Source organism: Suncus etruscus, chromosome 13, assembly GCF_024139225.1.
Source record: "Suncus etruscus isolate mSunEtr1 chromosome 13, mSunEtr1.pri.cur, whole genome shotgun sequence".
NCBI classification, from domain to species: Eukaryota; Metazoa; Chordata; class Mammalia; order Eulipotyphla; family Soricidae; genus Suncus; species Suncus etruscus.
Genome location: NC_064860.1, coordinates 42,776,562 through 42,798,794, shown reverse-complemented (window position 1 = coordinate 42,798,794; position 22,233 = coordinate 42,776,562). Strand labels below are relative to the sequence as shown.

At 45.2% G+C, this 22,233-nt stretch overlaps 1 protein-coding gene across 1 annotated transcript in view; it reads right to left on the bottom strand.

Moving 5' to 3' along the window:
* The window catches only part of CRYZL1 (crystallin zeta like 1), a 38,757-nt gene that overhangs the window by 14,228 nt on the left and 2,296 nt on the right, over positions 1-22,233 (bottom strand). The window contains exons 2-6 of the mRNA XM_049785854.1: positions 11,756-11,827; positions 7,927-8,004; positions 7,290-7,362; positions 2,653-2,697; positions 828-896 (exon numbers count right to left, since the gene is read on the bottom strand). Of these exons, the coding sequence (XP_049641811.1) occupies positions 828-896; positions 2,653-2,697; positions 7,290-7,362; positions 7,927-8,004; positions 11,756-11,821 (331 nt within the window). The 5' untranslated portion in view covers positions 11,822-11,827. The remainder of the gene's footprint in view (positions 1-827; positions 897-2,652; positions 2,698-7,289; positions 7,363-7,926; positions 8,005-11,755; positions 11,828-22,233) is intronic.

The window sequence follows — 22,233 nt, the reverse complement described above, 5'->3', positions numbered from 1 at the left end:
GCACATCTTGCATGTTTAAAACAGCCAGAGGAGTGCCATTCCCCAGCACCAGGCACTATTACTTTCATTTTATTATTTTACTTTACAAGTTTTTTTTAAATTGTTTTTGAGTCACATCCAGCAAATGCTCAGGGGCTATTCTTGGCTCTGTACTCAAGAATGACTCCCTTTGGTACCTGGGGGACCATATGAGATGCTGGGGATCAAACCTGAGTCAGCAGCATGCAAGGCCTTACCTGCTGCTTTTTCTTTTCTTCTTCTTTTTATGTTTTGGTCTTTGGGCCACACCCAGTGGCCCTCAGTGGCTACTCCTGACTCCAGGCTCAGGGGGCCATATGGGATGCTGGGAAATTGAACCTGGGTCTGCCTTGTGCAAGGCAAACACCCTACTTGCTGTGTTATCATTCTGGCCCCCACTATGTATTAGTTCCTTTCTTTCTCCCACTTTTATATATTGTCTATATTTTTAGACACTTTCAATTGGAGTTTTAAGTTTTTGGAACACACACAGAGTGGGGCTCAGGAGTCATACCCAGCAGCATTTGGGAGTCGGGAGAAAACCATGCAGTACTGGGGTTGAACCTGGGATCCCCAAAGACAGCCCATCAGCCTGTTCAGCCTTCTTCCTGGCAACTCTAGCTTAGAAACTTTCCATGTATAGCCAAGAATGAGAAGAGAGAACATCCCAACCAGGGAATTTCTACCTGTCCCCTCTGCCTGCGAATCCTTTGGTTGCAAAATGCAGGCTCAGAACAGTCATGCCTGCATCCCAGTGAGGACTGAAGTCTTGGCTTCAGGTGCCCCCCTTTACCCTAGCTGCCACCTACCCAGGTAATGCTCGTGCACACGAACCACTTCACAAAGTCCAGCGTCTTCGGAATCCAAGGGCAGGATGCCTGGGACAGAAACAGAGTCTTTAAGGGGAACAGTGCAGAACTCATCCCTAACAAAAGGGTGACACACATCCTTCACATTAGCTCCCAGATGGCTGCAGATTCTAGTGTCAGCTGTGTGCAAGGCAAGCACCTTCCCTGCTGTCCTATCACTGGGGCCTAACTATGGTTAAAACAAACAATAAGAACAAAAATAATAAACAACTGAATGTTTCTGGTCAACTTTCAATTTATCAAGAACAGGAATAACAGTGGGTACAATTCAAGCTGCACTTGGAGAATGGTGCTTCAGAAGGCTGTATGCTCCCGCTGAAGAAGAACAGAGATTCAGCTTCTCTGATGAAAGAGCCTTTCGCCAGGTCCCAGAATGGAATCTGGCCAGGAAAGGGCTAGAACTAGCAAAAGGACAACTGTGGCATCTGGGAAGCCCAGCAAAGCCTCCCAAAACTCCCCCCAGAAACAGAGTGGTCGCTTTGGAGCCACTAGGGGGCACTTTATGCTCATTTGCTTAAGGAAAGTAGATTTCCATGGGGCCACTGAATGGAAGCAAAGGGGACCTGAGGACAAAATAAGCCTGGGAACCTCTCTCTGGACTATGCCATGTATACTCAAATGCCAAATACAGAAAAACATGTAGAGGCTGACTCGATAGCACAGAGGATAGGGCATTTGCCTTGTACACAGCTGACCCGGGTTCGATCCATGGCTTGCCAAGAGTGATTTCTGAGAACAGAGCCAGGGGTAATCTGATTGCCACCAGGTGTAGACCAAAAACAACAATAACAACAACAAAACATATAAAGGTACCATTCTTTTTTTTGGGGGGGCCACACCCGGTAATGCTCAGGGGTTATTCCTGGCTATGCACTGAGAAGTCGCTCCTGGCTTGGGGGACTATATGGGACGCAGGGGGATTGTTTGTTTTTTTTGTTTTATTTTTCGGGCCATACCCATATGATGCTCAGGGGTTACTCTGGCTAAGCACTCAGAAATTGCCCCTGGCTTGGGGGACCAAATGGGACGCCGGGGGATTGAACCTCAGTCGTGATCTTTCCTTGGCTAGCACTTGCAAGGCAGACACCTTACCTCTAGTGCCACCTCGCTGGCCGGACACAGGGAGATTGAACCGCTGTCCGTCCTAGGCTAATGCTGACAAGGCAGACACCTTATAAAGGTACCATTCTTATTTATTTTTTTTTCTGTTTGTTTGTTTTTTTTTTTAGCCAACCCAGCCATGCTCATGGCATACTCCTGTACTCAGGGATTCCTCTTGGCGGGGCTTGGGAAAAGCATATGGAGTGTTGGGGATTGAGCCCAAGTTGGCCTCTTTCATTTTTGGTGTGGAAAATGGAACCCAGCATCTCACACAGGCAAAGTAGATGCTCTACCCAGAGCTAAATCCCTGGCATAGGCCTGCTACCTAGAGAGGGAACTCACAACTCTCTCAACCAGATCTCTCAAGATCAGATCCCCAAACTGGCAAGGTAACTGAAGTCATAACTCATTATCAGCTGGGGAGACAGAACATTGGGGATGGTACTGATCTGGCTTGTGGTGACCTAGTTCTATTCCCTGGCATCCCACAGGGAGCTCTGAGCCCTGCCTGGAGTTATCCTGGAGAGCAGGGTCAGTAGTGAGCCCTGGTATAGCCAGATTTAATTCCAAAACCAAATGAAAATCATGATCTAATCATTAGTGTGTATATAAAAAAGGGAAAAGATGAGCATAAAACAGCCATGGAAGAGAACCACAAACTTACCGACCACCTCGTCGTTGGGCTGAAAGAAGGAGACTTTGGTTCCAACTGAAGGGGTGAGAAAATGAATCATTAATATTATGCGGTTATTTGGAATTGTTCTTATTCAATCATCATATAAAGTGATATGTTTACAGGAAGTCAAGGATCTAGAGCAGGGGTCTTCAAACTACGGCCCACAGGCCACATTTTGTATTTATTCCCATTTTGTTTCTTCACTTCAAATAAGATATACGCAGTGTGCATAGAAATTTGTTCATAATTTTTTTTTTTTTTTGGTTTTTGGGCCACACCCGGTGACGCTCAGGGGTTACTCCTGGCTATGCGCTCAGAAGTCGCTCCTGGCTTGGGGGACCATATGGGACGCCGGGGGATCGAACCGCGGTCCGTCTCCTAGGCTAGCGCAGGTAAGGCAGGCACCTTACCTCGAGCGCCACCGCCCGGCCCCCATAATTTTTGTTTTTACTATAATCTGGCCCTCCAACAGTCTGAAGAACAGTGAACTGGCCCCTTGTTTAAAAAGTTTGAGGACCCCTGATCTAGAGTGTATGTGTGTGTGTGTCTGTGGGTTTGATGTGAGTTCACACCCTACAGTGCTCAAGGCCTGCTCCTGGCAGTGCTCAAGGGACTACACAAATGGGTGCTGGAATTTGAACTAGTATTCTGGCTGCAGCCACATGCAAGGCAGATGCAAATATTATCTCTCTGGCCCAATTATTAGAATTCTTCATTCCCAAGAGTCTAAGCAGCAGAGTTAAAAAAAATAGGACTTCAGCGCCAGAACTGAGGAGTATCCATATATGTGGTGCTAGAGAATCGAACCCAGGACCTCACACATGCAAAGCGAGTGCTCTGCCACTTAGCTATATTCTGGGCCACAATACCACTTGCATCAAGGCTTCTGAAACTTTTTTCCACTTGTGACTCCTTTTTACCTGAGAAATGCAAAATGGGTGAGTGCTGGCAGAAATAGCTCTGACTCACTGAGTGGTTAATTTTGCATTAATTTTCTATTGTTGAATGTTCAGAAACCTTTTCCTGTTGCCAAATCTTTCACAGCCACTCTTTTCAGTTATGTGACATAGTTAAAGCAGCTAAACTATTATATAGGAAATGTGCAGGCAAAATTCAAATAAAGGAACCCACGTTACACACACATTTCATTTGCTCTTATATAATGGGCTATATACTCATTGTTTGTTTGCTTGTTTGTGGGTCACACCCAGAGATGCTCAGGGGTTGCTCCTGGCTCTGCATTCATGAATTATCCCTGATGGTGCTTGAGGACTATATGGGATGCTGGGAATCAAATCTGGGTTGCTTATGTGCAAAACAAGCACCCTCCCTGCTATGCTATGCTATTCTCTCTGACCCTATCCGGCCCTATACTTGTCTTTTTTTTGGGGGGGGGGGGGAGAGGGTCACACCTAGTGGGGCTCAGGGGCTATTCCTGGCTCTGTACTGATAAATCACTTCTATCCTCAAAGCAGGCTTGGTGACTATATGGGATGCTGGGCATGGAACCCAAGTTGGCTACATGCATGGCAAATACCGTACCTGCTATGCTATCACTCGGCCCTATATTTATCTTTGTGTGTGTGTGCCACACCTGGCAGCACTCAGAGATTACTCTTGGCTCTGCACTCAGAAATCACTTCTGGAAGGCTCAGGGAACCATATGAGATGCCAGGGATTGAACCTGGGTCCGTCCCGGGCTAGCGGTGTGCAAGGCAAATGCTGTGCTATTGATCGGGCACCAATACCTGTCATTTCTAAGATTTCCTCCTATTAGCAGTGAGTATGAAGAGTAGGCTTACTGTCCTTTGTGTTAAGACCATTAGTAACTGTATATATATATATATACACACACATTTATATATATATATATATATATTATTTTTGTTTTTGGGTCACACCCAGTGGCACTCAGGGTCTACTCTTGGCTCTGCGCTCAGAGATCACTCCTGGCAGGCTTGGGGGACCATATGGGATGTTGGTATTTGAACCATTGTCCATCCTATGTTGGCCGCATGCAAGGCAAATGCCTTACTGCTGTGCTATAGCTCTGCCCCAGTTACTGTATATATTTTATATATTTACTTTTAGGACAATAAGCCTTACAAATGATTTCTTACCAGAAGCCACTAACTTCTTAAAACTTAATGACTTCACTTTTATTTTTCTACGTGATCAATTTCAGGCTAACATTAAAACTTAATGTGAACATGGTCATGATTATGTACATTTCACCCAGAACCCAATAGACAGGTTAATTTATGCTGATTTATAAATATCCTGTGGGCCAGACAAGCAGTCCAGCATCCACTTGCCTTGCATGCAGTGGATGCTGATTTGACTCTGGTGTCATATGTCCTGAGAGTTCTGCAAGGAGTGATCCCTGAGCTATCAAGCAGGTATAGCCCACCTCTATACATAGTTTATAAGGGATAAACTGGTTTTCTCTATAATTACTCATGTGTTTTTAAGCATAAAATATCTAAGTATTTGCTAAACTATAATTTGCTCTTCAATTATAAAATAACATGTAGGCTCTATTTTTTTCATTAAAAGGAAAATACTTACCTATTTTTTTGGGCCACACCTGGCGGCACTCAGGGTTTACTCCTGGTTTTGTACTCAGAAATCCAGAAATTGCTCTGGACTGGTACAAAGAACAAGAACAATCAGTGCTGGCGGGGATGTGGAGAGAAAGGAACTCTTACTTTGTTGTTGTTGTTGTTGTTTGGGCCACACCCAGCGATGCTCAGGGATTACTCCTGGCTATGTGCTCAGAAATTACTCCTGGCTTCGGGGACTATATAGGATGCTGGGGAATCGAACCATGGTCCGTCCTAGGTCAGCGAGTGCAAAACAAACGCCCTACGGCTGCAGTGAATAAGGAACTCTTATTGACTGCTGGTGGGATGCCGTCTAGTCCAGCCTTTATGGAAAACAAGATGGAGATTCCTCAAAAAACTGGAGACTGAGTTCCCATATGATCCAGCTATACCACTTCTAGGGATATACCTTAGGAACACAAAAATACAATTCAAAACTCCGTTCCTTACACCTATTGCAGTGCTATTTATAATAGTCAGACTCTGAAAACAACCAAGATGCCCTTCAACAGATAATGGCTAAAGAAACTGTGGTACATATACATAATGGAATATTATGCAGCCATCAGGAGAGATGAAGTCATGAAATTTTCCTACACATGGATGAACATGGAAACTATTATGCTGAGTGAACTAAGTCAGAGGGAGAGATAGACACAGAATAGTCTCACTCATCTATGGGTTTTAAGAAAAAGAAAAGACATTATTGTAATAATGATCAGACACAATAAAGATGAGGGCTGGAAGGACTGGCTCACAATATGAAGTGAGTGCAGTTAGGGAAATGACTACACTAACAACTAGCATGACAATGTTAATGAGTGAAAGATGCAGAATGCCTGTCTCGAATACAGACGGGGAGGAGGGCATTGGTGGTGGGAATGATGCACTGGTGAAGTGGGGGGGTCTTCTTTTTATGACTAAAACCCAACCCAACGACAATCATGTTTGTAATCATGGTGCTTAAATATTTTATAAAAAAATAAATTAAGGGCCCGGAGAGATAGCACAGCGGCGTTTGCCTTGCAAGCAGCTGATCCAGGACCAAAGGTGGTTGGTTCGAATCCTGGTGTCCCATATGGTCCCCTGTGCCTGCCAGGAGCTATTTCTGAGCAGACAGCCAGGAGTAACCCCTGAGCACCACCGGGTGTGACCCAAAAAGCAAAAAAAAAATTTTTTTAATTAAATTAATTAATTAGGGCCCGGAGAGATAGCACAGTGGTGTTTGCCTTGCAAGCAGCCGATCCAGGACCAAAGGTGGTTGGTTCGAATCCCGGTGTCCCATATGGTCCCCCGTGCCTGCCAGGAGCTATTTCTGAGCAGACAGCCAGGAGTAACCCCTGAGCACTGCCAGGTGTGGCCCAAAAAACCAAAAATAAATAAATAAGTAAAAATAAAATAAAAATAAATTAATTAAATAAAAAAATAAATTGCTCTGGGTAGATTCGGGGGACCTTATAGGATGCTGGGGATTGAACCTAGGTCCGTCCAGAGTTGGTCACGTGCAAGGCAAATACCCTACTACTGTGCTATCACTCTGGCCCCTGAAAGAAAAATATTTATAAGTAATTTTCATATGTGAAGAATTGTAATTTTATGCCAGTAAAAGTTAGCAGAGGGGCGAGAGCAAAACCTTGTAAAAGGTAGGACACTTGGCTTTGCACATGGGCGACCCAGATCTGATCACCATTCCATACGCTCTCGAGTCCACCAGGAGTAACCCCTGAGCACAGGCTGGTGTGGCCATCTCAAACAAAGAAGCAAACAAAAACGACATCTAGCAGGGGCTGGAAAAATATATAGCAGGTAGGATGTTTGCCTTGAATGTAGCTGACCTCAGTTCTATTCCTACGACTGCCTCCCTATTACCTCACTGCAAGGAATGATCCCTGAGTACAGTTTCAGGAGTCAGACCATGCACAGAGCTAAGTGTAGGTCCCAATCCGAACAAGAACAAGAAGCAATCATTTATTTAATTTCATTTATCTTAGAACTTATAGATATTCACGTGGGCTCCCTTACCATCTAACACAATGCCAGCAACTTCTCTGCCAACAGGAAAGAAGTCCTTCTCCATCTTCATTTCTGCCAGGAGCTAAATCATGACAAAGGCTGTTTATTTACAAGAAGAAATTATGGCATCTTCTCAGACATGAGAAAAGTAAAAGCAAAAAGAGAAAAGAAAAAAGGGGCTGGAGCGAAAGCACATTGGTAGGACGTTTGCCTTGCACGTGCCAAGCCCTGACCGACCCCGGTTCTATTCTGGGCATCCCATATGGTCCCCGAGCCTGCCAGGAACGACTTCTGAGCACAGAGTCAGGAGTAACCCCTGAGTGCTGCCGGGTGTGAATCAAAAACTGAAAAAAGAAAAAAAAAATCAAGCCAAAGAGGAATCAGATAGCACTGAATTTTTGAAATTGAGACAAAGTAAATACTTCACTAAACTACACATACTCACCTTGGCCTCATAAATAAAAATAGATAAGATAGGGGGGAATGTTGTGGTAATATAGCAGATAAGGCTTTGCCTTGCTCTGGCATCTCATTTGGTCCCCTGAGCACCATCATGAGTGATTCCTGAGTGCAGACCAGAAGTAACCCCTGAGCACCACTAGGTATGACTTAAAAATGAGGAAAATAAAAGAAAAATAAACAATACCTTTGTATTTATCCGGCTCAAAGCACAGGCTTTTACTTGCAGTTTCACAAAGTGATCCTCTGTAATTGGAAGATTTTCCTAGAATAAAAAATTACAACACATTTACACATTCCTTTGTAGACATGCCTTTATGTTGTGGAAAGTTTCATGTATAACTGAGCAGAATCAAAAAGCCCTGAGTCTTAAGAATTGGCTAGAAAGCAATTTCCCAGTGGTTTATAATCTGAGAAAAATAAATGGAAGTGGGGCCAGAGCAATAGTACAGTTGAGAGGACGTTTGCCTTGCACGAGGCCAACCCAGCTTCAATCCCTGGCATCCCATAGGGTTTCCCGAGCCGGCCAGGAATGATTTCTGAACGCAGAGCCAGGAGTAACTCATGGGCACTGCTGGGTGTGGATCCCCTTCCCCCCTCCAAAAGGGGGAAGTTTGAGGCTGAATTTGTTGTTTGTTTATTTTTAATTTCTGGGCCACCACACCTGGCGGCGGTGCTCAGGGGTTACTCCTGATTCTGTGCTCACAATCACTACTGGCAGGCTTGGGGGACTCTATATGATGCTGGGGATCAAACCTGTGTTGGCTGTGTGCAAGGCAAATGCCCTACCCACTTTGTTATTGCTCCAGCCCTGAGATTAAGTTTTTAGGAAGCCTGAGGGCAGATATTTTGGAAATGTCCGAGATACCGCCGTGGATGTACAGAGACAATAAACAGGGGGTAATAAAGCAGACAACAAATACTGCTCTAGGACCAATGCCCTGCTTGGGCTAAGGGCACATACTCTGCTTGTCCAAATTCTGGCACTGATTCCATAGCTAAAGGCTCCCCCAGAAGCACTCTGGGTGCATCCCTGGAGGGTGGCCCCCTAGATTGCTGGGTCTATCAGAGGCACACAGCCAGGAATGACTAAGGTTTGCCACACAGCTGCCATCTTACTTTAAAAAATTTGGGGAGGGCATGCTCAGGGCTTACTCGTGGCTCTGTGCTCAGGGATTACTCTTGACAGTGCTTGACATGCTGGCCTGGCCAGGACCAAATTGGGGTCAGCCCTGGACAAAGCAAACACCTTTAATTCCTGTACTCTCCAATTCCAAATACTTTTATTACATACTTTTTTGGGCAGTGGGGGGAGGATTTCTCCCAAGGCCCAGAGACCCTTCTGGCAGTTGTCAACTAACTGGGCTGGCAGATCAGTGAGATCCATGTAAGGATGCCGGGAAGTGGATGTGGAGCTGCTCAGCAGTGATGGTCAACGGTCCCCAGAGATGTGTTGAGGGGACCATGCAGGGACAGAACCAGGGTTGGCTGCATGCAAGGTACCTGCCTAACCCTATACTACTCCTCTTGCCTCAAGAGAGCTCTGTGCAGTCCTTTGATTGTTCTGGAACATTCCCTCACTTAACTTATGCTTTCAACATTTCAGCAGACCCCATGGAGTCTGGGTTCAAACCAGAAACTTAATGAGACACAGTTAACTCCACAACTAGATAGAATTTCAATGACAACAACAAATTCCCACGCAGGTACTCAGTGCCATCCATTTAGCTTCCTAAATAACACGTCCCACAAAGAACCACATCTAAAAAATAAAAAATTCCCCTCAACTCCTGACATGTCCTAGCAATGAAATCTTAAAAAAGCATAAAGCCTGGAGCAATAGGACACCAGGTAGGGCATTTGTCTTGTACTTAGTCGATCAAGGCTTGATTCCTGGCATCCCTGAGCCTGCCAGGGTGATCCCTGAATGCAGAGCTAAGAGAAATCCTTCAGTTTCGTTAGGTATGGCCCCAAAACAAAATAAAACAAAACAACACTACCAACAAAAAAGTGCTTCCTTATATGCAACTGACCCTGGTTTGATGCCCAGCACCACAGATGCTCCCCTGAGTCCCACCTGGGCAGTATTGGCTGTGGCCCAGTCCCTCCTCATTCCCCCAAACTGAAATCACCCCAGGTACCCATACTGCATCTCCTATATTCTTTGTGCTCCGTCGTATTTGATGGATACAACACAGTATTCTCTGAGCATCTCCTGTTAAATAACCCTTGAATGTGACCATGCTCTATGATGTCACAAAGCTGCTCTTCTCGACCTCATTGGATCTGTGAGTTTTGCTGGTGGGGATCCTGAAGGCACTTCCTTTACTGGAGGCAGTGAGATCTCTCAGATGCTCATCCTGCCCCAGTGGTGGAAGCCTTGTAGCATGGTAGTTAGACTCAGAACCATCACCATGAACTTGTGTGCAGTGAACAGAAAAAAGGTGGGCTGCGTTCGTGATTTAGACACCCCGGCTACTATGGTGAAATGATGCTCAGGTGAAATTTATAAAGCACTTAGTTTTCATCTCCAAATTTACGCAAACAATTTTGGTTTGTCATAAAACTTTTTTTTTTTTTGGTTTTTGGGTCACTCCCGGCAGCACTCAGGGGTTACTCCTGGCTCTATGCTCAGAAATTGTTCCTGGCAGGCTTGAGGGACCATATGGGATGCCAGGATTCGAACCACCATCCTTCTGCATACAAGGCAAATGCCCTACCTCCATGCTATCTCTCTGGCACCTTGTCATAAAACTTAAAACCCTAAAACCTCACTGGCCAGAGTAATAGTATAGTAGGGAGAGTGTTTGCCTTGCATGTTGCCAACCTGGATTCAATCCCTTGCATTCCTTATGGTTCCGACCCCACCAGGCGTCTCTGAATGCAAAACTGGGAGTAAATCCTGAGTATTGCTGGGTTTGACCCCAAATCCAAAAATAAATAAGTAAAGGTTTCTAATAGAGATTCACTATAGTTATGTTCCACTCACAACCTTTCATAACTGATCATTCAAAAGTAGGTCTTGGGGTCTGAGCAATAGTACAGCGGTAGGGCATTTGCCTTGCATTCAGCCAACCCAGGACAAATCCTGGTTCAATTCCAGGCATCCCAAGTCCCCTGAATTCACCAGGAGCGATTTCTGAGTGTAGAGCCAGGAGTAACCCCTGAGCACTGCTGGGTGTGACCCAAAAAGAAAGAAACAAACAAAAAATATGACCTTGAAATAGTATTTGCCTCGTAGTAACTAAAACTGTTTAGCCCCCTCTCAACTGAAAAAATGAAATAGCCTCTCTACCATCATCACCCTCAAACAAAACCACCAGGAGAGAGAACTGGGTAGGCTGAGGCTAAGCTTTCATACAAGAGGTCATCTTGTTCTGCTTATAAATTGAGAAAAAAAAAGTAGATGGTACCAGGGCAAGCAGTCTAACAAACACTGAGTGGCAATAAAAAAGAATCAGACCTAAATACCCAACTCAAAGTCAAGGACAAAGGAATTAAGAGACCCAGTCTACAATAAGCTATACACAAAAGGGACCTGTTACACTAGCAGTCCAGGAGGCAAAGGGTGGAGGTATGGGATGCATGCTAAGAACGGGTGGAGGAAGGTCAACAGTGGTACTGGGAATGGCCCTAAGTCATTGTCACTATGTACCTTAAATATAACTGTAAAAGACTTGCAATTCACATTGGTCTCGATAAAAATTATCAAAATAAAAATAATTTTAATGTATTTAAATTATTAAATACAGGTCTTATTAAATAGAGAAGAGAGACAGCTATTGTTAGATTTTTTTTTTGTTTGCTTGTTTTTGTTTTTGGACCACACCCGGCGGTGCTCAGGGGTTACTCCTGGCTGTCTGCTCAGAAATAGCTCCTGGCAGGCATGGGGGACCATATGGGACACCGGGATTCGAACCAACCACCTTAGGTCCTGGATCGGCTGCTTGCAAGGCAAACACCGCTGTGCTATCTCTCTGGGCCCAGCTATTGTTAGATTTAATGAGACTACTTACCCTTTCTTGAAATACAAATGCAATTTCTTTATTTGTTGAACTCTGCTGAAAATATAAGCCCTTCATGGTCACCTAAAATGAAACAAACATTCAATTAGATCAATAAAGCACTTTCACCAGCAGGGAAAGTGCTTGCTCTGCTCACAAATGGCTCTAGATGGATTCCAGCCATCATATGTGGTCTCCTGAGCCCTGTTAGAAGTGATCCCTGAGCAGAGGCGAGAGTAAGACCTGAGTACCACCAGAAGTAACCCTTCCCAAAACACAAAAAAATTCAAAAAAATAGGGGCCGGAGCAAAAGCACAGAGGGTAAAGCATTTGTTTTGTACATGCTGATCCAGGTTTGATCCCCAACATTCCATATGATTCCCCGAGCCTGCTAGGAGTGATTTCTGAGCGTAGAGCCTGGAGTAACCGCTGAGCGCCACTGGATGTGGCCCAAAAACCACAAAGAAAAAAAAAATACTTGCAAAGGTTATAACTCTTCATGGAGAACACCAGTACCAGCCTTTTTTTGTTGTTGTTGTTGGTTTTTGGGTCACACCCGGCAGCGCTCAGGGGTTACTCCTGGCTCTATGCTCAGAAATCGCTCCTGGCAGGCTCAGGGGACCATCTGGGATGCCGGGACTCGAACCACTATCCTTCTGCATGCAAGGCAAATGCCCTACCTCCATGCTGTCCCCTCTTTTGGGCCATTACCAGTCTTGAGTGTATTACTATCTGTTCAATACATCTCTCTTACAAAAAAAATAACACACACACACACACACACACACACACACACAAAATTGCAAACACTAGGGCCAAAAAGAGCACAATGCATAAAGCACTTGCCTTGCATGCAAGCACACAAGGTTTGATTCCTGCTATCATATATGGTTCACCACATATGCCAGGAGCAAACCCTGAGCACTGGCGGGTATGACCAAAAACAAAACTGTGTTTTGATTAAAAGTGTTAAGTTTTACCTCAGAGGGGGTACCAAAAAAATAGAACAAAACAAAAACAAACAAAAAAAGTGTTAAGTTTTAGTTTGATCAAAAGTGTTAAGTGTTAGATCAAAAGTGTTAAGTTTGCTAAAGTGAAGAAGGTGGCTGTGTTATACCAGAAAATACAGCCCCTGACATCTCCAGAAACTGCTGACACCCTTGCAGCCCCACATGCATACAGGCTGAGTTTAACTGCACAGGTGAGCTTTGTCTGCTTTTGACTCCATGTCAGTGAGACCTGCTTTCCTTCTGGTCTGGATTCCTTTCCCCCTATTGTGCTCTTGAGTTTCCCCTAGGTGGTCTACCTGGATACTGCCAAGGGTCCCTCCTCATCACGGTCTTGTCTCGCTTCCAGTTATTTGTTCCTCTGCAGGCAAACATTTGACTTCCCAGAATGGCATTTACTGATTATTCTGTTAATAAAATACTTTTAGGGGCTGGTAGAACAGCACAGAGCTTGCCTTGTGTGTGGCAAGGTGTCCCATATGGTCTTCTGAGCTCCCCTAGGAGTGATCTCTGTGCAGAGGGTGAGGAGTAAGACCTCCTGGTGTGGTCCAAAGTCAACCAACTAACCAATGATCCAACCAACCAACCAACCAACCAACCAACCAACCAAACAAACAAACGCAACATTCTGGGGGGGGGGGGGCTGGAGCAGTAACACAGTGGGTAGAATATTTGCCTTGTATGATCTTGGTTCGATCCCTAGTATCCCATATGGTCCCCTAGGAATCATATGTCCCCGTATGATCACCACCAGGAATGACCCCTAAGTGCAGAGTGAGGAGTAACCCCTGAGCACCGCCAGGTGGGTCCCCCTCAAAAACAAGAAGGGGACATTCTTGTGCATACAAATTAAAAAAAAAAAAGAAAAAAATTTTTTGGGGGGCACACCCAATGATGCTCAGGGCTTCCTCTTAGCTCTGATTCCTGGAATGCCGAGGATGGAACACAGGTCAACTGCATGCAAGGCAAGTGCCCTCTCTGCTGTACTATTGTTCCAGCCTGCCCTTTCTCATGCAGGCAATTCTAAGGCAATTCTAAGGGTCCATCCCTGAGGATGACAGGTAGGGAGGAATGATGTATGGCAGGATAGAGAAGTTGTGCTTTCCCTGCCACCTTATACTTGACCTCTGCCGCCTTCAGTCTGACGGATTCACAGAGCTCTCCGAGCAGTCAGAATGCAGCCCTGTTGAGCTTCTGCCCCACGTCCATCTCCCGCACCTCCCTTTCCCCTCACACATTTTCCATATGATCTTGTCCATTTACTTCACACCCCGTCCCCCACTACAGGCTCCAGGCATTGCCCCTTCTCTGACATGCTGCTGAGTTTACTCTATGGATTCTGAGAAGTAAATAAAACTCCAATCCTAATCCCACGCTCACGCTGTGCCCGGAGATGCCCATCCAGCCCATCTGTTCCTGCTGCTTCTCCCTCCTAACAAATAGGACCTTGCCTCAGTCACCCCCCAAACCAGCGAGTTTTGCTGTTATTACTAAATAAATCTCTATCCTTCCTTGCGTGGCAGCTTGCAGAGAGCTGTTTTTCTTTTTTTTTTTTTAAATATTTTTACTTACTTTATTTAAACACTGTGGTTACAAGATTGTTCATAATACAGTTGGTTTTTCTTTCAGAGTTACAAAGTAGTTCATGATTGAGTTTCAGTCATTCAATGTCTAACACCTTTCCCCCGTTCACATTTGCTGCCACCAATGTCCTCAATTTTCCCTCCTGCTCTCCCCATGGCCTGCCTCTTGGACAGATCTCTCTCTCTCTCTCTCTCTCTCTCTCTCTCTCTCTCTCTCTCTCTCTCTCTCTCTCTCTCTCTCTCTCTCTCTCCTCTCTCTCTCTCTCTTTCCTTCCTTTTAAATACACTGGTTTGCAAGTATTACTGAAGGGGTTACATGCATATAGTAATAATGTAGTAATAACGTAATGCATATATTAACAATGTAATATAGTAATAGCATTACTGAAGGGGTATCATGCATATCACTTTCCCTCCTTTCAATAACCCAGTTCTTCTACAGAGTGATCATTTCCAACTATTATTGTCTGTCATTGTGGTCCCTTCTCAGCCCTCACTGCATTCCTTTGCTATTTGTGGCAAGCTTCCTACCATGGCCTGATCTTCCCGGCTCTCTTGAGAGCTGCCTTTTTTTTTTTTTTTTGGTCACACCCAGTGATGCTCAAGGGTTACACCTGGCTAAACGCTCAGAAATGGCTCCTGGCTTGGGGGACCATATGGGACGTCGGGGGATCAAACCGCGGTCCGTCCTAGGTTAGTGCATGCAAGGCAGATGCCCTACTGCTTGCGTCATCGCTCTGGCCCCAGAGAGCTGCCTTTTGGAAAAGAGAAACAATCAGATATCCACACCTTGATTTAAGGACACCTCCCATGTTTGTTTTGAAAGTCAATAACTTCTTGGGTGACCCTGTCTGAAACATCTGAAAATATGCTGGGGTCTACCAGATCACATGTACCCAGATTTTCAAGACCCTGTAAGATAGGGTTGTTACTTATTAGTAAGTAGGACATCACCGAATGCAGATATTACCTCCATGATCATGCCAGTATTTTTAGTAAGAGGCTTCTAAACAGCTCCTCCAAACAGGTGACAGCTGGCCTGGCTGGTGGAAAATGGGGGAAGAGAGAAACACGAAGGAACAAAAATAACCTCAAATTAAGAAACGAAGAAATCTGGGACCAGAGAGATAGTACAACAGGTAGGGCACTTGCCTTGCACGCAGCTGACCCAGATTTGATCTTTGGCACCTCACATGGTCCCCCAAGCTCCACCAGGAGTGACCCTTACTGAAGAGCCAGGAATCAGCTTGAGAACAGTCAAATGTGGTTCAAAAACAAAATAATCAGGGGTTGGTGTGATAGTACAGTAGGGAGGGTATGTGCCTTGACCCCAGTGGTCAACTGGGGTTCACTCTCCTGAGCCCACCAGGAGTGATTCCTGAGTACAGAGCCAGGAGTAACCCTGGAGAACCATTGGGTATGGTCCCAGAAACAAAATTAAAAAAAAAAAAATATATATATATCCACCACCCCCATCTCTCAAAAAAAGAAGAGCCAGAGAGATCATTTGATGATTGGAGCCACATGCTTTGCCTGCAGGAATTTGATGCCCAGTGATGCCAGGTCTCTCAAGTAGTGAGTGCCAGGAGCAACAAACAAGAACAGAGCTAGGAGAAAGGGACCCTTGAAATGATAGCATAAGAGTGAGGCCACTTTGCCTTGCTCATGGGCAATCCAGGTTCAATCCCTAACATCCCATAATGGTCCCTTGAGGCTGTCAGGAGTGATTCCTGAGTGCAGAGCCAGGAATGCCAGATGTGACCCAAACCACCAAACACACAAACTATGACCCAAACCCCCAAACACACAAACTAAAAATCAGCTGGGAAGAGTTCCCCAACACTGCCAAAAAAAAAAAAAAAATGGCCAACTTAAAAAAGTAAGAAAGAAAAGTGAAAATGTTTTTACAAAATTTTTTACAAAAATGGTTGGAAGAAAATGAAATAAATATTATGTTTTGCAAACCTACCAAATGAACAGTGCTTTTTTGTTTCTTTTTGGGGTAACACTTAGCAGTGCTCAGAGTTTACTCTTGGCTCTGTGCTCAGAGAAGTCCTGAATAGTGAATTCTTGTTTTTGTTCATGGGTTACTCCTGGCTCTGCACTCAGGAATTACTCCTGGGGGTGTTCAGGGGACCATAGAGGATGTGGGGATCAAATCTGGGTCAGCTGCATCCAAGGCAAGTCCCCTACCTGCTGTAAAGTACCCCAGATCCCTGAATAATGAATTCTTGGCATTAGAAAATGACAGAATGAATATTGTCCAAGGCCTGCAAGGTTACTTAGGCATAGGCAGGCCCAGATGAAGTGCTACCCTTAGGCCCCATCCAAATGAGTGGCCTATGTAAACTGCCTTATTGAATGCATGCAGATCTGCACACAGGGAATGAGATAACGCAACAACTTATTCATGCAAATGAAAACATGCAGCTTAAATCCACAAACTGAGGATTGTGTTCATGATCAATTTTTAGAATGATCACACGTTGAACCTACTTTTAAAGAAAAGCTGATAAAACAAAAATAAATTTTTGGCACAGAGCAGAAATAGGACTTTGCATAAATTATACACTTGAAGATAAATTCCACATCCCAGAGGCAGTTAATAAAAGTATTGATCTTTGAAGGATTTTCTACAGAAATCAATGGGAAGACATATCAAATGGTAGCAGCTGAGTAATAAAAGCAACAAGAACGCCACCATTGCTTCTCCTGCTACACTTCATCCCTTAAAGAGGCTCATCTATTAATAATTGTAAATAAATCTGCTCCAGATCACTCTACCCTTTCAGGCCAAAAGGGGCCTGGGTGTCAGGTTGGGTTGTCTCATATTCAACATGGCAGAGAAGAGCTTGTGTTTCCTTGAAACCTGACATTGCTGACACCCCGGTAGGATGGTAGGACACATCAAGGAAATCAGGGGGCCGGAGAGATAGCATGGAGGTAAGGCGTTTACCTTTCATGCAGAAGGTCATCGGTTCGAATCCCGGCATCCCATATGGTCCCGTCCCCCCCCCCCCCCCCCCCCCCCCCCCCGTGCCTGCCAGGAGCAATTTCTGAGCATGGAGCCAGGAAAAACCCCTGAGCACTGCCGGGTGTGACCCAAAAACCACACACACACACACACACACACACACACACACACACACACAAAAGGGAAATCAGGGTTCATCGTAATCCCTTCCCTCTGTCATATCCGGGCTCACCAACTCATTTTTGGTTTTCATTAGCCAATCACTTGTGCCAATGCCACAACACCTCAGACCCTAAGTTCAGCAATCGGCTTCCTTTGAGATCAGTGGATGACTGAATTTATAAAATTTGGGAAGAGATAGGGCTTGAGTGGTGGGGCATTTGCTTTGCATGCATTAACCTAGAATGGACCACGGTTCGATTCCTCGGCATCCCATATGGTCCCCCAAGCCAGGAGCGATTTCTGAGCATATAACCAGGAGTAACCCCTGAGCGTCACCGGGTGTGACCCAAAAAGCAAAAAATAAATAAAATTTAAAAAATTTTGGGAGAGAAGCCAGAGACAGGAGAGTGGGGAGGGTATTTCCTTTATAAGGGGCTGACCTGGGATCAAACTTCAGCACCCCTAAGGGTCCTCTGAACCCACCAGTGAGTAACCCCTGAGTACTGTAGGGAGTGATCCACAAACAAAATAAAAATGGGGGTGGTGGAGCAGTGGCACGAAGTGGTAAGGCATTTATTTGCCTTGCTGGCGCTAGTCTAAGACAGAATGTGGTACGATCCCCCGGTGTCCTATATGGTCCCAAATTTGGGAAGAGATAGGGCTTGAGTGGTGGGGCATTTGCTTTGCATGCATTAACCTAGAATGGACCACGGTTCGATTCCTCGGCGTCCCATATGGTCCCCCAAGCTAGGAGCGATTTCTGAGCACACAGCCAGAAGTAATCCCTGTCTGTCACCAGGTATGGCCCCAAAATCAAAAGAACAAAACGGGAGAAAGGCAGGAGAGCTAGAGAGTGTTTGCCTTGCATGCGGCTGACCTGGTTCAATCCCCAGCACCCAATAGGTTTCTCTCTGAGCATGCCAGGAGTGTCTCCAAAAATCCCCTCACAAACAAAACAAAAACTACCCAAAACAACACATAAAAAATTGGGGAGGTGAGCACCCCAATTGTTTCCCAGAAACACGCCAGGGATCACAGCTGTCTCCTGCATGTAAACCTGCATCCCAGCCCTTTCACTCATCTCCTGGCTCCTTTGGTACATTTATCTCAAAGAGGTAACTTGATATTAAATGTTAACAATGTTCTTTTTTAAAAAATTAAAAAAACAATTTAACCACACCTTGTGATGCTCAGTATTACCATTGGACCTGCAGTCGGGAGTTTTTCCTGGCAGTGCTCTCAGGACCATATGGGATGTTGGGATTGAACCCAGGTGGTCTTTGTGCAAGGCAAGTGTTCTAACCAATATGCTATGGCTTTGGTCCCAACAAAGTTCTTTCTTAACAGTAAGATTTTTCACACATACCCACATATCAGATATAGAAAGTATGTCTAACCACATAATCAAATATTTGCTTTAAAAAGAGACACAAAAAGGGCTGGAGTGATAGTGGTAGTTATTGAAAGCTGTTGACCCGGGATGAACCTGGGTTGAATTCCTGGCATCCCACATGATCCCCCGAGTCTGCCAGGAGTGATTTCTGAATGCAGAGCCAGGACTAACCTGAGCGCTGTGAGTATGGCCCCCCCAAAACCAAAACAAAATAACAACAACCAAAATAGTTACAAGGAATTGGAGAGATAGCATAGTGGGTAGAGCGCTTGCCTTGCACATGCCAACCTGGGATCAATCCCCAATATCCCATGTGTTCCCCCAAGTCTGCCAGGAGTGATCTGAGTGAAGAGCCAGGAGTAACTTCTGAGCTTTGCTGGATGTTGGCCCCCACAAAAAAAATAGAAATCTGCATACTCTATCTAAAGTCACTTTGTATAAAAATCACTACTCATTTTTGGTCACCTCCTGATCCCATCAAGCTACAAGTTCTAAGAAGGACACAGGAGAAAGTGGTTCACACCTGCAAAAGCATTTTAGGTTCACAATATACATGCTGGGAATATACATAGGTTTAAACCTGGGGAAATAGCAGATAGTACAAAGCTAGTTCAGGGGCCCGGAGAGATAGCACAGTGGCGTTTGCCTTGCAAGCAGCCGATCCAGGACCAAAGGTGGTTGGTTCGAATCCCGGTGTCCCATATGGTCCCCCGTGCCTGCCAGGAGCTATTTCTGAGCAGACAGCCAGGAGTAACCCCTGAGCACCACCGGGTGTGGCCCAAAAACCAAAAAAAAAAAAAACCAAAAAAAAAAAAAAACAAAGCTAGTTCAAACCTAGGGAAATGCACTAAGTAGCAGAGTCCTTCGAGAGGACTTTTAAGAGAGGCTGGACATACAATGTGGCCTGACAGGGATTCAATAACTGTTGAGGGGGCAGGGTGGGGGAGGCCTTATAGCCTCCTGGAATGCAGTCTCAGTTACCATTCACTGGTGCCTCATGAGTTTATGTGCATGAAGCACCGTCACTGACATCTCAACTCAACCTCGGAGGTAGGGAAGGGTGATGACGCCAGAAGGAAAACGCTTCCTTGACTTGAGACTTGAGACAGAGCAGAAGCACAAAAGAGAAACAAAACAGGCATTTGCTTCCAGATGTCAAATGGTCGCCAATCTATGCCACAAAGAATCGCTGGCACATGTTGATCTAGAACTTTCCATGATGAACCCTTAAAAGAACTGTGTGTGTCACAATGGGGAGGACGTTGGACATGTATGCAACTAAGCCTGGTTTCATCCCAGCATCCCATAGGGTCCCTGTGCATGGCCAGGAGTGATTTTTGATGGCAGAGCCAGGAGGAATCCCTGAGTACCACTGGGTATGGTCTCCCCCCCAAAAAAAGGTGTGTCTGTGCAAAAGCATAGATTAAAAAAAAGTTCCTCTTGTATAGACCAAGTGGTGGGTGCGAGGCAAAGGACTGGGACAAAGGGTGAGGGAAGTGGACACTGGTTAAGGATCAGTGTGGAGACACTGTATGCCTGAAACCCAACCACAATTAACTTCGTAATTTCACAGTGACTCTATTAAAATAAAAGTATGTGGGGCCCGGAGAGATAGCACAGCATGCTTGCCTTGCAAGCAGCCGATCCAGAACCTAAGGTGGTTGGTTTGAATCCCAGTGTCCCATATGGTCCCCCGTGCCTGCCAGGAGCTATTTCTGAGCAGACAGCCAGGAGTAATCCCTGAACACAGCCGGGTGTGGCCCAAAAACCAAAAAAAAAAAAAAAAAAAAAAAAAAACAACAACTAAGTAAAAGTATGTGTTTAATTCCAGAATGGAACTTAAACCTTTCTTTGTTTCTTTCTTTCTTTTTTTTTTTTTTGGCTTTTGGGTCACACCTGGCAATACTCAGGGGTTATTCCTGGCTCTACGCTCAGAAATCACCCCCGGCAGGCTCGGGGTACCATATGTAAGGCAAACGCCTTACCGCTGTGCTTTCTCTCCAGCCCGAACTTAAACCTTTTTAAAACCCAATCTTATCCCTGCTTATCAACCATATCCCTGCCTCTTCCAAACTCCAAGAGACCCTAATCTTTATGAGCAGCTGACTTAGAGAGAATTTTGGATTTGGGGTTCTTTGGATTTTGGAGGCACTTTGGGAGACGAGCTTGGAGAGGTGGCCTGGGTATTAGTGCTAGTTGGCTGTGGCACTCATCCAAGCAGGGCCATGTAAGAGAGCAATTTCCAGAAGACTAGCAGTAAAATTCTCACCATCAAAATTTCTGAAGTACCAGGGCAATGTCTGAATGAGCATCCTTCTCTCTCTTTGTCCTCTGGGCCTTGGGCACAAGCAGTCACCCAACAATCCCTGACACTGAGGACTCTGAGTCCTCTCCTAAAGCTCTCGATAACTTAGCCCTGGGCAAAGCCCATTGTGACATGTTTACATGTCTAAATGTCTATATTTATTTGCTCTCTACTTCTTGGCTTGATGAAGTTAATTGGGTCTGGAAAAATCATAAAGTTGTCTTTGAAATACTCTATGACTAGTAGTCTAAAAAAAATTTTTTTTTTGAATTTTGGGCCACACCCGTGGCACTCAGGGGTTACTCCCGACTTTGTGCTTAGAAATCGCTCTTGGCAGGCTCTGGAGACCATATGGGATGCAGGGAATCAAACTGGGGCCCGTGCGGTGTTGGCTGCGTGCAAGGCAAATGCCTTGCCACTGTACTATCACTTCAGCCTAATATTTTGTTTTTCTAGGCCACACCATGCAGCACTCAGGGGTTACTCCTGGCCCTGTTCTCAAAAATCACTCCTGACAGGCTTGGGGGACCCTAGAGGATGTGGAAGATCAAACCCAGGTTGGCGCATGCAAGGCAAATGCTCTACCCACTGTATTATCACTCTGGTCCCACCTAATAGTCTAAAACTTGATCACAAGAGCAGGAAGACATTTAGTTTTAATCAAGTGAAACCAGATTTCAGGACCCAGCGAAAGAGAGAGAAAGAGAGAGAGAGAGAGAGAGAGAGAGAGAGAGAGAGAAAGAGAGAGAGAGAGAGAGAGAGAGAGAGAGAGAGAGAGAGAGAGAGAGAGAGAGAGAGAGAGAGAGAGAGAGAGAGAGAGAGAGAGAGAGAAAAGCAAGTTCAATCCCTGGCTCCATATATGGTCCTCTGGACACTGCCAGGAGGATCCCTGGGCACAGAGCCAGGAGCAAGCTCTAGATATGATCCCTGTTCTCCCCCCAACCCTCAAAAAGCAAAAAAATGTATAAATGTATTACATCACAACCCCCAAACACCATGATTCCTCACTGCAACCTTTACACATTTCCTTTTTTCTTTTTCTTTTTATTGGGCCACACCCTGCAGT